The sequence below is a fragment of the Protomyctophum bolini genome, assembly GCF_963924005.1.
Source record: "Protomyctophum bolini genome assembly, chromosome: 15".
Classification (NCBI taxonomy): Eukaryota; Metazoa; Chordata; class Actinopteri; order Myctophiformes; family Myctophidae; genus Protomyctophum; species Protomyctophum bolini.
The window spans coordinates 22,281,392-22,302,206 of record NC_137876.1 but is presented as its reverse complement, the minus strand read 5'-3'; the positions used below and the strand labels follow the sequence as shown (position 1 = coordinate 22,302,206).

General features: G+C 45.4%; 1 protein-coding gene across 1 annotated transcript in view; it reads right to left on the bottom strand.

The window, feature by feature from the left end:
* ralgapa2 (Ral GTPase activating protein catalytic subunit alpha 2) overlaps positions 1-20,815 on the bottom strand; it is a 186,749-nt gene that overhangs the window by 135,593 nt on the left and 30,341 nt on the right. Inside the window, 3 exon segments of the mRNA XM_080784277.1 lie at positions 450-507; positions 15,970-16,019; positions 18,670-18,780. Coding sequence (XP_080640403.1) covers positions 450-507; positions 15,970-16,019; positions 18,670-18,780 — 219 coding nt within the window.

The window sequence follows — 20,815 nt, the reverse complement described above, 5'->3', positions numbered from 1 at the left end:
TCGGAAGCACCAACAGTTGCACATCCACAAGCTCGAAGTGGCGTGTCGTGTTTCGAGGTTGTAGATCTGCTACCTTTGATGCTTCTGAATTTGAATCTTTAAAAAAAAAAAAAAATCACACCCGTGTGAAGCGAGGGGCGCACTTATCATCGTACATCATTTGCTCAGACACTATGACGGAACATTCTCCATTCATTGTCGATGGGAAATGTTATGCTTGTGTAAGACAAATATAGACACTAAGCCGATTTGCTCAGACACTATGACATAAAAATGTCCATTCATTGTCAATGGGGAATTTTATGTTTGTGTAGTACGGAAATCTACACTAATAGCTGAATATAGGAGGGGCTATCGCCCCTCAAAAAGCAACAGTTTTGCAAATTTGCACCTTCAATTAGTTGAGATGTGGGGTACCGTATACTGTGTACACATAGTACTGTACATACCTATACTGTGGAACTGCCATCGACTGTAGATTTTCTCTGGTAGTAGTTGTAGAATTTTCTGGACAAAAAACAAAAAAAAAGAGATGTTAATATGAAGAAACTGAGAAACCCAAGAAGTGATGAAGAAGCCATGAGGTAAATGACTATAACAGAGTCGAGATCAGAGACAAGGAGAGCGTTAGGAAAACGAGACGAGCGGTGACCCTTAACCACTCAAGCACCTACAGTGAGTATACTTGATGATGAATAATAAAGTCAAATATAATACAATCTACTCACACAGCGTGTGAGATTGCGGAATGGGGTTATTGTAGTCATTTTCTTCCCACCTAGAACTACATTGCCCAAAACAGGGACGCCAGGTTGAAAGTGGCTTCAAGAGAGACTTCCGAATTTGAACCTGAATCCTGTCGTTCTGTCGACGCGAGGAGTTCTTAAACGGCATAAAGGCGTGTCAAAAAGTACCTGCACGTGTTCTGTGCATTTCTAATGCAACGTTTTGGAACTGTTGCGCACGCTCGGATGCCTCTAGATTTACGTATAGGCCTTTCGTTTATGTTCCATCACACGATGTATCCAACAGGAACAGCTCTTCATACGTGAATAACGTTGGAAGCTCATTTCTCATCAGCAAGAAGAAACACCGTCGTATACAGTACGGAGTATAAATAAATTAAGCTCAACCACACACACACACACACACACACACACACACACACACTTCTGTTCAGCTAAAACAACCCGGGTTCTTCTTCCCCTCCGATGTGTGTGTGTGTGTGTGTGTGTTGGCCCCACAACTCAATTAGAGCGGCGCTGACCTTTCAGCAGCCCGTCATTATTCCAGCAGTGAGGGATGGATGCAGGCTAACGTTAACCGCTATACCCTCTGGACAGATGATAGTGTGTGTGTGTGTGTGTGTGTGTGTGTGTGTGTGGTTAATGGGTAATGCGTTTGATGCTCCACTTGTCTCTCAGGCTCATCAGACTCTCATCATTGACCCAATAAGACTCCATGATTGAAATTTGGAGGTCAAGCCCGCCCGCTCTCTCTGCTCTCTGTGTGTGTGTGTGTGTGTGTGTGTGTGTGTGTGTGAGTGTGAAGCTTTGACCCCGAAGAGAGAGAGAGAGAGAGAGAGAGAGAGAGAGAGAGAGAGAGAGAGAAGGAACCACCTCTGGCCGGCTTCGGCAGCATCAGCAGCGTGATACAACACTCGTCTCCCTCGCAGAGAGAGAGAGAGAGAGAGAGAGAGAGAGAGAGAGAGAGAGAGAGAGAGAGAGAGAGAGAGAAACATGGGGCCAGAGAAAACACAAAGGAGAACGAGAGAGATAGTGTGCGTGCAAGGGGGAGAGAGAGAGAGTGCCGTGAAGATTAAGTCCTCACCGGGCCAAAGATGTGAAGGGAATTGACTGTAGAAGTGTGAGAGCGAGGAGCAAGCGAGAGAGAGAGAGAGAGAGAGAGAGAGAGAGAGAGAGAGAGAGAGAGAGAGAGAGAGAGAGAGAGAGGAAACAAGCCAGTGAGACAGAGAGAGATGGAGATAGAGAGGACAGACAGACAGAGAGAGACGTTCCACACACACACACACACACACACACACACACACACACACACACACGCATGCAGGGCACGTCTCCAAAGCCAGAGGGAGCATGGTGTCTGGCTTAGTGGTCTGGGAGAAGAGGGAGTAACCACACCACATTATGCTGAGAGCCACTGTGGTCCAGAACTCATCTCCTGTTTGGAGTGTGGCGGTGGAGGCTCGATCTGTCAACACTACCCCCCCCTCCCCCCCTCCCTCGCTTGTCCTCCTGAGTTGTTAACCCGTTCCGACCCGAGATCAGATTCTAAAAAAAAGTGTCTTCTACATCCTGACACTTTTCTGAAAAATCCATGTTTCTATGTCGGTAGTTCTTCAGGTTTTTCAAAAAAATAGCAGACCCATGCAAGCTCGTGGCGCGCTATGAGCTTGTAGATCTGCTATTCTTCAATAGCTATAAAGCAGAGCATAATGCTAACACCAAAAAGGGGTTCCCGCCCAGAATGGGTTAAATCCCTGTCACTCAGACACAGTAGCACATAGAGGAGAAGACAGACGTCGCTTATGCCGTTCTGGGCGGGAGCACGACTATTGGTGTTTTAAGCATTATTATCAGCCATATACTTTAGCTATTGAAAAATAGCAGATCTACAAGCGCATAGCGCGGCACCGAGTGCCGCGCTATGAGCTTGTAAGCTTTAAAAGAAATCGTGAAAATGTGGCACAAATTTGGAATATAATATTATTTCAGAGCGTGAACGTTTTTTTACTCAAATCTTTGCTTCTTCTTTGGGGGGTCCTTGGAACAACATATTTTCAGATGGGGAATTACATACATCTTCGGGGGTCCTTGACATGGAAAACGTTTGAGAACCACTGACACGGGGGTCACCATCAGGCCTAAATGGGTTATGGGAGGAGGAGGAGGAGGAACGGTGTCTGTCCTGCGTGACTCCGCTCTGATCCGGAGACGTGATGAGGCACGCTCGCCAGCCAGCCAGCCACAGCCGCACCTCGCCACTGATCCCAGCCAGGATTAATACATCTATACCGCTCTCTGTATATCCACCCCTCTCTCTCTCTCTCTCTGGAGCCGTATAGATACATTATTCTAGGTGGTAACACAGCAGGGGGTTCCTAGTGCCGATAAGCCTCTCTCCCGGCACGTATTTGTGTGCTGCAATAACACCTTCGTCGTGTCTCTCGCCCCCTTTTTCCTTCCATAGCACTGGCGGGGGGGGGGGGGGGGGGAGAAGTGTTGAGGGAGGGGGGGGGGGGGGGGAGAAGAAGAAGAAGAGAGGCTTGGGCTCAGGGTAGAGACTCCCCGTGGAGACGTCGTCCGCCACATGCAGCGACGGCGGTGTGGAATTTATACCGCCGCCGAGTCTGAGGCGGTCGTCTATATAGACGGTATATGGGGGGGGGGGGGGGGGAAGGGTTGGCGGAGTTACTTCTTAATCTGGAGCTGTACTCCAGGCATAGAGATAGGGGCATTACCGTAGCTGGGCCGCCCGCCGCCCCCCGAAACACATTTACATGATCCACACTTGGATTTGCAGCCGCGGTACCGCCGGACATGCCGCAGAATACACTCCTCCTTTAGAGGTGGTCCGCAAGGGCTTTCCGACCGCACCGCACCGACTGACGGCGGCGCGCTTGGGTTTAAAATAGCCGATCTATACAAGGTCACGGCGCGTCGCAACGTGCCGCGCCGCGAGCTTGTAGATCGGCTATTTCCCCCCCGCTGCGTGACACGATGCACAATGAAGTATATAGACCGGGCTTTAACCCATTTTTGGGGCGGGAACCCTATTTTGGTGTTGGCATTATGTTATGCTTTAGCTGTTGAAAAAATAGCAGATCTACAAGCTCGAAGCGCGCCACCGAGTGGCGCGCTACGAGCTTGTAGGTCTGCTATTTTTGAAAAATCGACTGACATATAGAAACATAGCTTTTTCAGAAAACTGTCAGGATGTAGAAGACATTTTTTAGAATCTGATCTCAGGTCAGAATGGAAACTGTCAGGATGTAGAAGACATTTTTAGAATCTGATCTCAGGTCAGAATGGGTTAACAGACCGACAGACAGACAGACAGACAGACGCAGAGCGATGCTGGCTGCTGCTGCTGCTGGCTTTGATGTGACTCCAGGATGATTCCGACAGCCCCGGTCGGTGTGCAGCAACAATCTCAACATCCCAGAGCTGCTGCATGCCGTGCTTATAGACGCGGTGGCGTCGAGGCTTGCTGGTGCAGATTCGGGAGCTGCGGGCGATTTCCGAACGCACGGCACGACTTTTGGAGAAGAAAAAAGAAGATCAAGGACGGAACACAGACGGGGGTGCTGCTCAAGCAGCCGCACTCCGAGTCCTCTTATCTCGAACACAAAGTTTATAATAACGGACGGTCGCTCGACGAAGAGTCAAAATAGCGACCGTTCCCTCTGAATCACAATCGCGTTGTGAACGAGAACCATTTGCATCCTCCTCATCCTCACATGAGCACCATAAACAGTGGAAAACATTCCAGCTACACAGCTTATGTAGGAATAATGAACAATAAAAAAAAAAATTGCAGACCAGTTTGGTCTGAATTCTTTATTATTGTTCACCGCTGATTAGTTTTTGCAATTAGACTAGATTTGTTATATTTTTTGGGTCAAGTCATGTCTATGATTAACACTCGCATGGCTGTAGTAAGACCATGCAGGTACCACACAGGCTGACTTCAGGTCATGACTGTAGTAAGACCAGGTACCACACAAGCTGACTTCAGGTCATGACTGTAGTAAAGCCAGCTACCACACAGGCTGACTTCAGGTCAGTAAGGCCAGGCCCAGGTACCACACAAGCTGACTTCAGGTCATGACTGTAGTAAGGCCAGGTACCACACAGGCTGACTTCAGGTCAGTAAGGCCAGGCACCACACAAGCTGACTTCAGGTCAGTAAGGCCAGGCCCAGGTACCACACAAGCTGACTTCAGGTCATGACTGTAGTAAGGCCAGGTACCACACAGGCTGACTTCAGGTCAGTAAGGCCAGGCCCAGGTACCACACAAGCCGACTTCAGGTCAGTAAGGCCAGGCCCAGGTACCACACAAGCTGACTTCAGGTCATGACTGTAGTAAGGCCAGGTACCACACAGGCTGACTTCAGGTCAGTAAGGCCAGGCCCAGGTACCACACAAGCTGACTTCAGGTCAGTAAGGCCAGGCCCAGGTACCACACAAGCTGACTTCAGGTCAGTAAGGCCAGGCCCAGGTACCACACAAGCTGACTTCAGGTCAGTAAGGCCAGGCCCAGGTACCACACAAGCTGACTTCAGGTCAAAAAGACCTGCAATGTTATTGGCTACTGTCTCCCCATTAAGTTGGAGCTCCTGTCGCTTTGACCGAAAACAAACAGGCAGAGGTGGTACAGTATAAGTATGCCTACATTTATATTTAGAAAATGAAAACATTAACAACAAAGCAGAGATGATTTGAATGGAATATTTAGGAAAAGTCATGGAAGGGGAACCTTCTGAGAGCTCCATGGGCAAAGAGAATCAACTTAAAAATCTCAAAATGGTTCAGAAAGACCTCACAGACACCATACAAAGACACAAAAAAAGAAAAGACTGTGTCACCGATGGCCTGGTTGGCATGACTGCATGTATGCGTATATGTGTGTGTGTGTGTGTGTGTGTGTGTGTGTGTGTGTGTGTGTGTGTGTGTGTGTGTGTGTGTGTGTGTGTGTGTGTGTTTAATGTGATGTAGTATACAAAATAAAACAATCAAATAATCCTCAAACACCTGGTTGTCTCATCCAGGTTCTATTAACTGAAATGCCCTCCACTATGGGGACTGGATTATGAAGAAACCATTCTCCTGTGTGACCACAAGGTGGCAGCAGTAGAATGCAATGAAACTCACACTTGTGCTATAGTCATTCTCCTCCACACATTGTTCATGTGAAACACAAACTGACAGGAGTTACTGTTTGTTTGTCAAACATCTTGGATTTACTCTCATGAGGACTCATTCTGGGCACGGTCCACGTTTTCAGTAGGAATTCACCAAAAAGAGTTCTCGAAGATCTGAAAAGAATCCTCAAGTACGCCTCGTGTTTTGAAGCGTTTCCGTTTGTCATAACTTAAGTCTTAATGAGCCAGAGGTAGGCCCACATTGACTTATGATGAATCTGCAATGTTTAAATATATTATACAAATATTTAACACATATCTTCTCTTCTGTGGGTCCCTGGTACAAAACCTTTTCCATATAGGGAGGTATTTAAGGCAAAAAATATATATATATATTCGACACGAAAAAAGATGAGAACCACTGTCGTGGAACATAAATCTTCTCTCTTGGGGGGTCCCTGTGGCAGATGGGGGTCCGCGGGCCAAACACATAATCAAGCTGGGGGGGGGGGGGGTGTCCTCGACATGGAACCAGTGTCCTAGATGGATGAGCAGATTCCAGGGTGGTTGCAGCAGGATCTGAGGCCTTTAGACCAGCGGTTCCCAAACCTTTTCAGCTCGTGACCCAAAAGAGAGGTTGGATGTTTGTAGATCGGCTATTTTAACTACTTCTTAAACATTTGTTTTCCAATTCATGAGATTTCTTAGATTTTTTCCTTTGATTTCATCACGAAATGACTGACAAAAATCATTTAATTTTGTTTTTAATTAATGAAAATGTATGCTTTTTAGGGGGCGACGTTTTTTGAAAATGTTTTTTAAATATAATAATTAAAAAATACAAAATGTAGGAAACGGTAGAAAAACATATAGACCCATAAAAACTGTCCGCAGCCCCACAAATGGGTCCCGACCCAGTGTTTGTGAACCAGTGACCACCCAGCAGATACAGGTGGACATTCTATTATGCATGAGCTGACGTGGAGCGTTTACAGTTTACACACACACACACACACAGCACTTTAATGGGCACGGTTGCTGCATTTTAAACGCATCAATCAACGACCTCCGACCGTCTGTCTGTCTGTCTGCCTGTCTGTCTGTCTGTCTGTCTGTCTGTCTGTGACAGGCGTCAGTCATCTATAGTCTAGTGCACGGCAGATGACATCTAGCTATCTTTGATGTATGATGACTTGAATTTGGGCATGGTTTCAGCCCGATCAGAGACAGAAAAAAATATATAATAATATTAATAATACTACCATCGTGGTCTAGTGGCAATGTGCAGCAAAAATGTAATGCTGATCAATCCAGGATACAGAACACGCACGCACGCACGCACGCACACACACACACACACACACACACACACACACACACACACACACACACACACACACACACACACACACACACACACACACACACACACACACACACACACACACACACACACACACACACACACACACACACACACACACACACACACACACACACACACACACACACACACACACACACACACACACACACACACACACACACACACACACACACACACACACACACACACACACACACACACACACACACACACACACACACACACACACACACCCTCTTTTAGGTAGGACAGCCTCCTGCACAGCCCCACGCTGCAGGTTTTTAAGACAATTAAAGAACATCTTAAATGTCGAAATCTTCCCACAATGCCATGAGAATCCTCCTGTATAATTTAGATCCGAGATGCAATGCAACTGCACAACAAACAGAAGTCTTCTGTAGCGTATATATATATATATATATATATACACACACCGCCTGGAAACACGGATGGGGGGGGTTTCCAGCGTGGATGACAGAGAGGTCTGGAAGTGCAGAACGCTGAGTCAGGACGACAGGGTGACGGACAGCCGAGGTTACGGCGAGGTCACATCCTGGGAAGAGATGGGGAGGAGGGCGAGGGGGGTCTAGGGAAGAGGGCAGGGTCGTGCTGACTAGAGACCCGTCACACAACCTCTGTGGCGACATGCCGACAACATGGACGGGAGTGACTGTCACACAGGAGGTTGAAGCTCCGTGGTAAACGCACAGAAGGTCGTATAAGAGGTCACCTGACTGACAAGAGCTGGGACGTCTCTCGTCATGTGACTCTGGGGGGGGACTGGGTCATCGTGTGACTGAAAGAAAACACAAAACCTCAGACGACCTCAGAGCCTGATGGAGGGGTAAAGGAACTGGTTGGAATAACGCGTTCCTTCTTCCACGGCGCGCTACGGTATACGTCCGGCCGGGGAAACTCCCTTCCGTCAGGTGTATAAAAGAAGCGGCTTGGACGCCGACATGCATTGGAAGGAAGCATGAGGTCGGTCCGTTGCTCTCCCCAGGTTGGCGGAGGGAGTGTAGTAGTGCGCCAGCATTGCATTAGATACTTGACACTGGGTGGAAAAAATGGGTTACAAAATGGTGGGATAAAAAAAAAAAAACATTAAAAGAGAGAGACTCTTAATTCACCTACTCTACTCCAGCTCGGGCTCCCATTAAATGCAGCAAGCCTCTGTACGTATAGTATATGTATGTACGTACCTACGTCTGTAATCTGTCCGGGCTCCGGACAGGGCCCCAAATCCAGATCACCCCTAGATCTCCATATATGGAGCTGGCCTGTTCTGACACCACAATCATGCGTGACCTCACCCTTTTTTTGTTTTAGCCAATTGATCACACCCGATCACCGCCCCAACATACAATAAATTATTCTAGTACTTTAACCCATTCTGACCTGAGATCAGATTCTAAAAATGTTCTTCTACATCCTGACAGTTTTCTGCAAAAGCTATGTTTCTATGTCAGTGGTTCCTTCGATTTTCCAAAAATAGCAGACCTACAAGCTCTGTAGATCTGCTATTTTTCAATAGCTAAAGCATAACATAATGCTAACACCAAAAGGGGTTCGCGCCCAAAATGGGTTAAATTCAACAAATGCTATGCACATATACAGTATGTATTTATGTACCTACAGTATGTATGGCATGTAATCCAATCAACATCACACTTAGAGAGTCAGAGTACTTCGAGTCGAGTGTGATGTCGATCGCACCGGAAACCGGCCCACGCCGAGTCCCAGCAGTCACACCATCCAAATGGATGCCAGTTCAAGCCACGGCCCTGCACTAGAAAATAATCACGCAGGGTCAAGAAGTCCTTATACTGCTGAAACTATTAGTACTTTAGTATACAAGTTGTGACTGTCTTGGTCCAGAGCCAGGCTATAAAGCACGACTGCTGTGTCTGGCTCTCTGCAGGACACAGATAAGATGATCATGCAAATCGTCCTCTTTGTCCCGCAGGTCTGTTTCCTGCTGGAGTGACGCAGTCTCTCAGATTATACACGCACTGGAAACGACCGAGTTCACGTTTAACTTTCATTGTGTTTTAGCTGAGAGAGGCCAAGATGGATGAATGCATGAATGCGTACATGAATGAATGAATGAATAGATGGCTCGATGAGTGAGTGAGTGAGTGAGTGAATGGTGGAGAAAAGGCCATCCTTACTTTCTTCACTGACATCACAGGCTGGTGGCATTTTAGGGCAGCAGGCCAATTGGAAGTCCAATTCATACTTTTGGAATTATGTCGAAAATACATTATTTTCAACTTGAAAACCCCATTGAGGGCCAACCTTGAGCAAGCGCTGAATCCCAAACACCCGCTGTGTGGCTCAACTCCAACCATAAAGCAAAATGTATACCGTCCGTTGCCCACGAATACTTGATCTACAAGTACACAAGCCGACGCGATGCATTCTTAGCTTGCAGATCCGTTCTTGTGTAGGCACAAACGACACCGCTGTCGAGAAGTCTCGACAAGGCAACCAGATTTCCCTAAATGAGATCAATCACAAAACCCATACGGGCGAACGCCGCTTCGTCCACTAAGCATTCAGGTCGCTCAGAGAGACAGAGACACACACACACACACACACACACACACACACACACAGACACAAAGCGTCTGAAGGATGCAGATTGGGAACAATCTGCAGCTCAGACAGACATGCACATCATTGCCAGTGCAGCAGTTAACAGCAGCATCACAAGGTTCTGCTGCGCTATACAGACTACAGTACAGCATGTGTCTGACTGTGGCACCAGACACAAAGGGAGGCTGGGAGAGGGCGATGGATGGATGTATGGCAGACTGTGTGTGTGTGTGGGGGTTGGTGGGAGCACCACTAGCAATGTGTGTTATAGTGGTGGTGGAGGGGTAAGGGCCGGGGGGTCCAGTATTCTATACTCTGTCTCAGGAGGGAGGGGAGGGTTCCCCCACAGTGACCCACAAAAAGGACGTCACACATCGCAGTAATTCCATCCTGGACAGATCCGGCTGGTGGGGGGGTGGGGGGAGAGAGAGAGAGAGAGAGAGAGAGAGAGAGAGAGAGAGATGATAATAACTCATCATTTCAATATGTTCTGTGAGAACAGTCCAAATGCACAGTTTTGGCAGCAAAATACGTGTGGAGTTGCCATCAACTGAGGGACAGCCAGTGGACAGGAGAGACAGGTATATCCGTCTGAACAGGGCCATTAGGTTGCCGTTATGTTTCTGTTTGTTAATTTTATTTCTATTGTTACTGTATTGCTTGTTGTTCATTATTTGTTGGGATGTTTGTCGTTGTCTCTGTGTGCACAATGTTGACTTTTGTTGTGTTGTATATTGTACGCTTTGGCAATGTAGAACATATTTATCATGCCAATAAAGCCTTTTGAAATTGAAATTGAATTGAGAGAGAGAGCGTGAGAGAGAGAGAGAGAGAGAGAGAGAGAGAGAGAGAGAGAGAGAGAGAGAGAGAGAGAGAGAGAGAGAGAGAGAGAGAGAGGCTGCATCCCCCTACACCCTCCTCCAGTGGGATGAGGAGACAGACAGACAGACGTCTGCTGCTTTCCAGGGAATTCTGACAGGATTAAAGTGTGTGTGACACAGATTGAACATGGAGCCGCTACAGTAAGTGGCTTTGGCCCATTAAAACATTTTAGATTTCAGCTATACATAATATCATCTCTGTCGGGTGGAAACCTCATATAGTCGGCACAAAATATTGTGTTTGTTGTCATAATTTGTCACGATCCGAGCGGCGTAACCGTTTTTAAATAAATACTTTTTGAATGGAGAAAATTAATGGAGAATCATTTCCTGGGCCACTCGTCGTTCTGAAAGGGGGCGGGCCAGCGACGCTCCATAGGATAGTCCCACACCAGCACACAGCGCTGTAAATGTCTTAAAAGTGATACAAAAAAATTGTGGGAGGGGTTGTTGATTACCGTGACTAAAAACAAATTACGGCATTACTGAAGTTCACATGACAAAACCACCACCAGCAGTTTGTAACATCAACCACAAGTTTAAACCCTCTTTACTGTGTTTTGACCGGCATGCCACGTCACTGCTCTGTCTCTCCAGCTCAAATCTCTTTGGAAATAATAGCCTGATATGCAGAACGGTTGCCTATTCATCTTCATCGTGGTGTTGGTTAAATTGTTTGTTTTAAAATAGTCTTACAGTTAAATTCAAGACTAATGCCGCGTTCACACACAGGCAAGCTACAGCCTACTGTTGTTTTTTTCCAATGGAAGCCAGTGACATGAAGACACACAGATCCGACGTTTGTAGCTGCTGCGAAAGCTACAACACATTGAGCTAGTTTCAACTTCAGCGACATGGATACAAAGCTACGAATATGCCGTGTAGCTTTGCATTTTGCATCTTTTGTATCTAAAAAAATAATGAATTGAAGAGGGTTCAAAATATAATTGGTGTTGTAGCCTATGGCAGTGGTGCCACAGAACACTTTGATATATTTGAAATGTATAAATATCACTTCAACCACTTTAGACCCAGAAATGGGACCCGTTATATGAGCTTGTAGATTTTTGGTGAATGTTCCACCCAGAATAGGGATGCTGGGGTTAAAGTAATTAAACAATAGTTAAATAGTTATTTACTATGTGTCCTAATCTCTCAAGTATCTTAATTAGGGGAAATATTTACATATTTACGTAGCCTAATATGAGATGAATTGTAAGGTGCTATAAAGAAACAATGTTATCCAGGGGTGCCATGGACGAGAAGGTTATTTACAGCATTGGTTACCAACCTTTTTATTCTGAAGTACTGTACCACCTCAGAAAATATCTGACTCTCCAAGTATCACCATAATAACTGATGTTAAAATACAGGAGCATATACCTACCCTTTTTGTTCCATTCCTAATCCTAAACCAACAATGCTGCTGCTCTGACACAACTCTGTCTAATCCCTAATCAGCACAACTGATGATATTTCTAATGTGATTAATCCGTTCTCAACTCTTAACGGCTAGGTGTGCTATCATGCTCATTTCAGCACGGCTGGATAGCCTATTTCAACCAATTGCTTGGTCAGAATAACTACCTGTAGTAATATAAATATTTCATTACACTTTTGTATTTTTTCTCCTTTTTTGGTCGACTCCTCTCTGTACCACCAGACGGGGGGCTCAAGTACCACCAATTACTAATTTAGTACAACTACAAACGTTTTGTTTTAATCGTTTGTACCAGCATCAACTAAGATGTTGAACGAGGCTCTGAAACAGCAGTAACTGTGTGAGGCTAGATTATCCACATCATGTGTGCAATTGTGTAATGTTGTGTCTCCCTCTGTAATGTATTTTAGTTTGTCATTGATGTTTTTTTTATGTGTGTGTGGCTGTAGCCGGGGTGAAAGCCCAAGACAAATTTCCCTTGTGGACAATAAAGTTGACCTTGACCTTGACCAGTGGTACTAGTACCTCTGATTTACAGTACAGGGGTGGCCTGTGACAAAATGGTTTGAGCACTACTGGCTGTAGCATCTCTGCAGAAACCAGCCGTCTCCAACATGTATATTTTTCAAGAAATGGAAGAAAAATAAAAAATATATCAGGAAATGAAGAAAACCATGTATATATTTAAAACAAAGCAATACTGCCTCATCAAAGTTGGTATCGTGACTTAATACATTGTCAATTACTTGCATGAGAGAGGGGGAGAGAGTTTGAGAGTCGAATGGAGTTAAGCTGGTTTTGTCAGAACTAAAGCACTTTAATACTTTCCATTTTTTGAACCAACACAACCGACGAGTGTTCAATGGCCTCCATTTATGGAAACAAATTAAAAACCTGAAAAATGGGAGTTAGCAGGTTTATGCCGGACGGCGACGATATGACGACACGTACTGTACTGTAGCCTATACGTGTGGATATTAAATTCACAACCGCACGCGATCCAACATGTCTGATCTCAACGAGGAGGAAAAGAGAAAAGAAGACAATCCACACAGGATCAAAAGCCGCCGTGTATCTCTCCCGGACACGCCACTCAAAGTGAAGCTTATCTCCTCGCTGGGAAAAGAAAAGCAGGCGGCGACGCGCCGCAGACCAGGGCTAAAAGGGGACACGAAGGGGTTAAGCTGCTTTCAATGTTTTTGTGAAGGATAAAACGCCATAAATATGGAGGAGATGATTGAGTGAATCCAGGCTGCATTGACAGGTCAGATGGATGGGTGGGTGGACGGACGGACGGATGGCAGGCAGTCAACTGGACCTACGTAGTCTTGTAGCTTGTCAAAATGAATCACCCCCCCCCAATGTATTTCCGCTCCTAGTATGGATGATTTCATTTATAGTATCGTATGTCTTTATGAATTGAATACATAGGACCACAATGGAAACAGGCTCTCTGGCCTTCTAACATAACTGTATAAGCTCTCTGCACTTTGCACAAACTGTTAAGTATTCAATCAATCAATCAATCAATGAGTGGATGGATGGATGAGAGTGGGAGCTCAGGAAGACGTGTGATTTCATAGCAAAGTGGGGTTGAGGAAGTTGCAGAGACTAACACTTGTGGACAGACAGGGAAGACGTCACGGTCACACCAGCTGAAACATGAATCACCACCATGGCCATTGTTTTGGACTTTTTGCTCAAACATTAACCAGCCTGAAGATTAAAAATTAATCCTTCCAGCAGTTATGAGAGCAGACCACAGAGCACGTCAGCACGCACACACACACACACACACACCACTTTTTAACCCGGCATCACTGTACTGTATGTTGGGCATATTGTCAAAAAAAAGCACGATGGGCTATTTTCCTTATTCATCGATCAGTGTACGACTAAGTATATACGGTACACACAACAAAGAGAACATGAAAACACCAGGCACAAGAACAGTGTTCTGAAGTGAAGCAGCACTCAGTATGTTCTCACACACACACACACACACACACACACACACACACACACACACACACACACACACACACACACACACACACACACACACACACACACACACACACACACACACACACACACACGCACACAATGCCCCCATCCAAACACAAAAACGTAAACAGCTGTAACTGGATCAGATGAGAACCCAGCCTGGGCTGCAGGGCAGGCTGCGTTACGGAGACACACACACACACACACACACACACACACACACACACGCTGATGATAATAACAACACTGAACAGGGCACAGGGGAGTCTGCGGCCCCACTCGTACTACAACGTGATATAAACCCTGCATGCGATCGTCAGGCCGACAGTCTACGGCTCGTCATCCACACCTAGAGGGACGGTCTTGTCGTGGATGACCCCGGTGTTGAGGTGAGGGACCCCCCCCCCCCCCCCCCGTCGCATCCACCCTGACGACGCTATACGATACTGTACCATAATAATACAGCACCGTGTCCCAAACAGTGGGTGGGGGAAATTAATCCATGTGTACTGTAGGTCACGGGGACACATTGTTACCCTTAGTTTAGGTTTCCTATACATTTGGTTTTTAATTATTATCATTCGTCGTGAAAATGAAAATAGCCGTTCTACAAGCTCACAACGTGGGGCGCGAAGCGACACGTTGTGAGCTTGTAGATCGGCTATTTTCACCATAGCTCTGAATACAGTATATATCCAACTTTCGCTTTGGGTTCATGGGGGGGCTGGAAAGTGTCGGGAAACCACTGGTATACGTCGTACAGTGAGTCCGCCCCGGGGCAAACGGTAACAGGAGAGAGCCTGAGCTGTTTGTATGTGGAAACTGGAGCTGCGCTCCGCTTCCGACAGTCAGGTGGGAAAACAGGGTGGGAGGACTTTAACCTCTGGGACGCCACTCGAGACCGGGTGCTCTCTCTCGCTGTCCGTGGGGGGAGGGGGGGGGGGGGCAGAGCAGCTCGCAATTCATTTGCAATGGGAGACACGTGGTTTTGACGAGACAAGCTCGCTCTGTGGCCGTCTTCTGCCCCCCCCCCCCCACCCCCTCCACAACAAGCTGTGTTTTTATTCTGCTCTTAACTGTTCTGCTTTTAACGTGTACTGTTTTAACCTGTACGGCGACCTTGAGTGCCTTGAAAGGCGCCTTATAAATAAAATGTATTATTATTATTATTATTATTAACACAACCAAGGAGCGAGTTTGTCTCGTCAAAACCACCTGCCTGAATTGCGAGCTGCTCTGCCCCCCCCCCCCCCCCCCCTCTCTCTCCCCCCCCCGAGGGCAACGAGAGAGCACCCTGTCTTGTATAATGTGAGCGACGCCTATAGGAGACTACAACAGGAGGAGACGTTGCACACACACACACACACACACACACACACATACACACACACACCTCCTGCTTTACATATCCACCTCAACAGTGTCAACACACACCTGGGATGTAAAAAAGAGGAAATGACATCACCTCTCTGCCAGGCTGGAAAAAACAATGGACAACGTTTATCCTCTCGTACGAAAGGCCAGCGGCCCAACCTTCAAAAGACGAGCAACTCTTAAATAACCCGCACCCTTAAGACGCATTGTGGGTTTGTAGAACAGCCCAATGTTTTGCCCCATACACTGCCGTACGATGCAGTATAAAAATAGGAGATTCATTTACGAAAATAAAAAAGACATAAAAAAAAATGAAATGATGGCAGGCAATACAAGGTTTCCGACCATCAGCGACAGCATGAATCACAGATTGAAGAGGAAGATGAAGGTACTTACTTCAAAAATATAGAGGATGGAGTCCAGCTCCTCCCTCTGAGATTTGTTCCCTGGAAGGACAGAAGGAGAGCAAGCAGTTGGTACACTCTCTCACAGTTAAAACTCCTGTTTCCCCCCCCCCAGATTCGGCACAAACATGGGGGTGAATTCATTCTACGATTATGCCACCAAAATGTGGAATGCCCTACCAACCAGTCATCGAAAATGTGACTGCCCAGCCTCCCTCAAAACTGCCATAAAATAACCGCTCTGCAATTTACAACTGGACCTAAAGTCTTCTGGGAAACTGGGAGACTCACTGTAATGGAATTAGGTCTGTGCAAATATCAATATTAATGTATATCCTGATATGACACTAGATACCGCCTGGGATTTTGTATTTGGACATTTTTTCCTGGTTTAATGCAATGTCTTAATGCAACGGACTTGAGTGAACTGTGCTCTTAACTGGCCATTAAGAAATGTGAATCCCTAGACTCCTTCAAAACCGCTCTCAAAGAGCACTTACTGCAATTCGAGACTGGCCCCTTTCAAAAACTCAATGCCTCAATTAAGACAGGGTGTTTCCATGTGTGACAAAGATGGAGGAAGGGTGGAGAAGAAGAAAAAAACACTTTGCCCATATCCTTTAAATGAGTTACATGTTGTATTGCAGCAGAACAAATATTGAGAGAGAGAGAGAGAGAGAGAGAGAGAGAGAGAGAGAGAGAGAGAGAGAGAAGGGGGGTGAGTTAATTATTGAGAGAGTGAGTATTAATACACCACTCATTACAGAGGACCTTGCTTCTAATTGGCCTCACAACAGGTAAAGTTGGGCGGGGGATGGTTGGTGTCGTTTGGGGTTGGTTGGTGGTGTTATTGCTCCAGTAATTCTCCTGAAGCCTGAAGCATTTTGGAACAAACTGTGGCAGGACAAACGCCACAGAGAACTTTCACACAACATGGGAGGGAGGGAGGGCGATCACTGATTTGGGGTTTGGGGAGAGCCATAACACTATTATAAAGCTACAGTACAATACATTTTGTTTGTATGAGGATACCCATGAGTCCAGACTAACTTTCTTCACCGCTGTGCCAGGACCATCAAACATAAGATTTGAACTGTGCCCGAAGTGAATTAAAGAAGTACCCCTAAATGATTGGAATTTGTTCAATTTTGAATGACGAATGTATCATACATCTAGGAATAGTTGAATTTTTATGATTGTTGCAGGTGAAATATGATTAGGCAATCCTTTCTATTTTCATATTGTGACTTGTGGCCACTAAACAACGGCTGATACAAGACCAGATAACGAGGGGTGGGCGGGGATGAGAGGGAGGTTGTCGTAATGGGAAAGATGTATCATGTGCGAGTTTTGGAGGAATTACAGTAATGGAAAGTCAGTTTGGTTTTGATACGGGGACTCAGAGACTAGTTGGACTAGTGGAGATTAATTTGAGACGAGTTGACCTCGTTATTGAGAGAGTTTTATTTTAAAAAAAAGACTGGAGGACTTAAGAATTTGAATAAATAACCTTCGGTATTCTTTTACAGAGGGAGTTGAGTCACAGCAAGGAACTCAGTGAAATCAGTATGAATTAGGGCATTGATAAGTTAATAAGTGCGTGGAAGACTGACGTTGGTGTCAAAGACAAACAACCTCTTGAATTTGGGAATATTATAATAATTATAATAATTATAATATTACAATAATATTAGCATTCTGTAAACACCATATTTTCCGCCCGTCTCATTCAGCCACTATAGTTGGCTCCACTGTTCGTACAGTGACAGTGAAAATGCTCAAATAAATCCACTTTGTCCCGACTGCGTCCCAGGGGACGTTCATTCATTTCCGTCCCAGATACATGTTTTAATGTCCCCCGGTAGACGACGTGAATGTCGTTACAGTCTCGAGCCGCGCTGTAATCCCACATGGATCACAATCACGGTTCAATATAGTGCGGCAGTCCAACTTCCCATTAAATTAAACCGGGTGATCCTACTGTATAAATGAAAATGATTCCCTACAGTGTGGGTGCGTGTGCGTGTGTGTGCGTGCGTGCGAGCCGCAGAGGTGGAAGTCGTTTGATAATGACGTGCCTAACCTCTGGGGGCTTTCACTTTTTCTCTCTCTCTCTCTCTCTCCGGTCCAAAATCATTAGCAGTTTTTTGGTGGTGGGCTCAATGGGTTATCCTGTGGGCTGTAATGTGAGTTCACGTTGGGTTCATGTCTGCGGAGGCTATGCCGAGAGGCTGAGAGGGTATCGTAGTGTAGGATGTGCTAGGTGTAAATGCGCCACCATGCCTCTGGTTTTCTGATTGCTGGGATATGCTGTGTAGCTCAGTGTTGCCAGATCGGAAATGTTGAGGCTTAAAATTATCGTATTTGAAAGAAAACTAGCGTACGTACTCACACACACACACACACACACTACACAGCTAAAAAAGAGAAATTGCACGTGTAAATATGTAATTTGTAATTACACCCAAAAATATTGTATTTAGTGTAAGAAACAACGTTATTTATTTGAGACTAGTGATTCTACAAAATTCTACAAAACACGAATTCTACAAATGCCTTCAGTAGTTCTCTCACACCGTACAAGCTTGTATATCTGCTATTTTTGAAGAGCCAACACAACAATCTTAAATGACACAGACCCGGTTTGAATGGGTTAAAAAAAAAGAAAGGGAAAAAAAAACAATATGCTCACCTTTTTGTTTTAAGTTACTTTCCAGTGTAATGAAATTTTCATAGAAGATAAAATAAATCTGAGAACAGTTGCTCTCGAAGAACGCCTTCAGTTCACTCTTCTCAATGATATCTGTAATTTGAAACACAAAGCAGAAGGGGGGGGGGGGGGGGGGAATCAGTCAAATCAAGGTTGAAAGTAAATACGTAAAGTCATTTAAATTGGGACATAATACTAACATTTAAAACTTCTTAGTTGAATCAATGTGCTTCGCATTGTGACTCCTTTACGTACATATTGCATTGCGACTCCTGCACTGGCATACAGTAGGTATTGTATCGTGTCGCTTGTACTGGGATACACAATTATTACACATACTAGTGACTCCTCGTAACGGTGCTCTGACATGCTATGGAGGCACAGAAAGACATTCACAACGAGGAACATTTCCAAGTGGAAGTAGAACACCTGATTATTATATGGATCCATCTTGCTGTCAGAAGGAATCCACAGGAGAGCTGTGTGTGTGTGTGTGTGTGTGTGTGTGTGTGTGTGTGTGTGTGTGAAGCTCACTCCCATGGGTACAAATACGCACACACCACAGCTGTCAAACAGTATTCGTCCCCGCAATGACCCTGAGAAAAGTGTGTCCGAGCTGACTATCTAGTCCATGGTCTAGGTCCGGACATCCTCACTGCTTGTCCACGATGTGTGGAGGAGCAGTGCAGTGGAGCACCCTGCTCTGATCTGTTGTACAGTACCTTGCACACCTACTGTACTGTACTGTACTACTGCACGCCACAGCTCCTTCCAATAGACCCGAGGACGATTCTACAAATGTCTTCTAAATCCTGACAGTTTTCTGAAAAACCTCATGTTTTCTATGTCAGTGGTTCTCAAACATCTTCATGTCAATGACCCCAAAAATGATATGAAATTGGCCACCGACCACCATCTGTAAATATGTTGTTCCAGGGACCCCCCCAGAAGCAAAGATTTGACTTAAAAACGTTCACTCTGAAATAATATAGATTTGCACACATTTTCGTGATTTCGTGGCTAAATACTCCACTGTAGAGTCTGCTCGTCATGTTAGTCATGTTTCAGTGCTGACTACTCAGTCAATTGTAGTGTGAACTAGATGCCATATTCTCAACTCTCAATTCCTAAACCAATTGATCAACTCCTAAAGCAAAGCTAGCTAAATAAATGCACAGAGTCACTCACACGTCTGGGTATTAATTCAATATACTGTATGTGTGTGATCATGACAGAGATTTTAACTAAGTTTGCACAGGGACAGTAGCTGATGTTAAAAAAATAGAACATAAAACTGTTTTCCTCTCTCCCCCTTTCCTGTAACTCCTCACTAGAATATCCAAATAAAAGGCAGAAAAGCCAAAACATGCCGAGTCAGACTCTCAGAAGTGTGTCGGCAGGTCAAACAGAAGCTATCTCACTACCTACACATGTGCTCTGGTAGCAGTGATTGGAACACTGCTGCTGTCAGGAACGCATTATTAGCATCCTGTTGCATAAAGTCACCAAGCCAAACGGAAACGTTGCCCTGTTGTGTCATAAAAATGAAAATGTAGGTCAGGCTGACATGAGGGGATCCTCCATCCATGTTGACCCAGAGAGTTCACAAAACCAACTTGGCCACAGGCAGCGATTTCTCAGATTGCTTTCAGATTCCGTCTGGTTTGACTTGCCTATCATCATGTCCCGTTTCAAGGAAAAGGTCATTGCTGTTCCGTGTTTCTCACAGCACAGTTCAGCTCGGCTCAGCCCCGGACTTCCATTTGCTTCAATCATTGAACCAGCTTATTATTTGGGTCCTTTCACACAACAAAACACTTGCTCAGGTAAGAAGGTAAGATTGAAAGAATACTATCAAATTGTTTATTTAAACCACTATGTATTACCTAAAATATTGTATATCGAAAAATAAAGCTATCAAATGGCATAATGTATCATTCATTTGATCTTGCTCTGAGAGACGAGGCGTTCTTCCTTATCACTCTGGCACCAACCACAGCCCAGAGAAAGAGAGATAGAGAACCAGAGAGTCTAAAAGCTGAGGTGAGATGAATCCCCCATTTTCACCAAAATGTTTGGCTATTATAATAGGAATAGGGTCCATGTGGTTAAATTAATCTAATTGGAG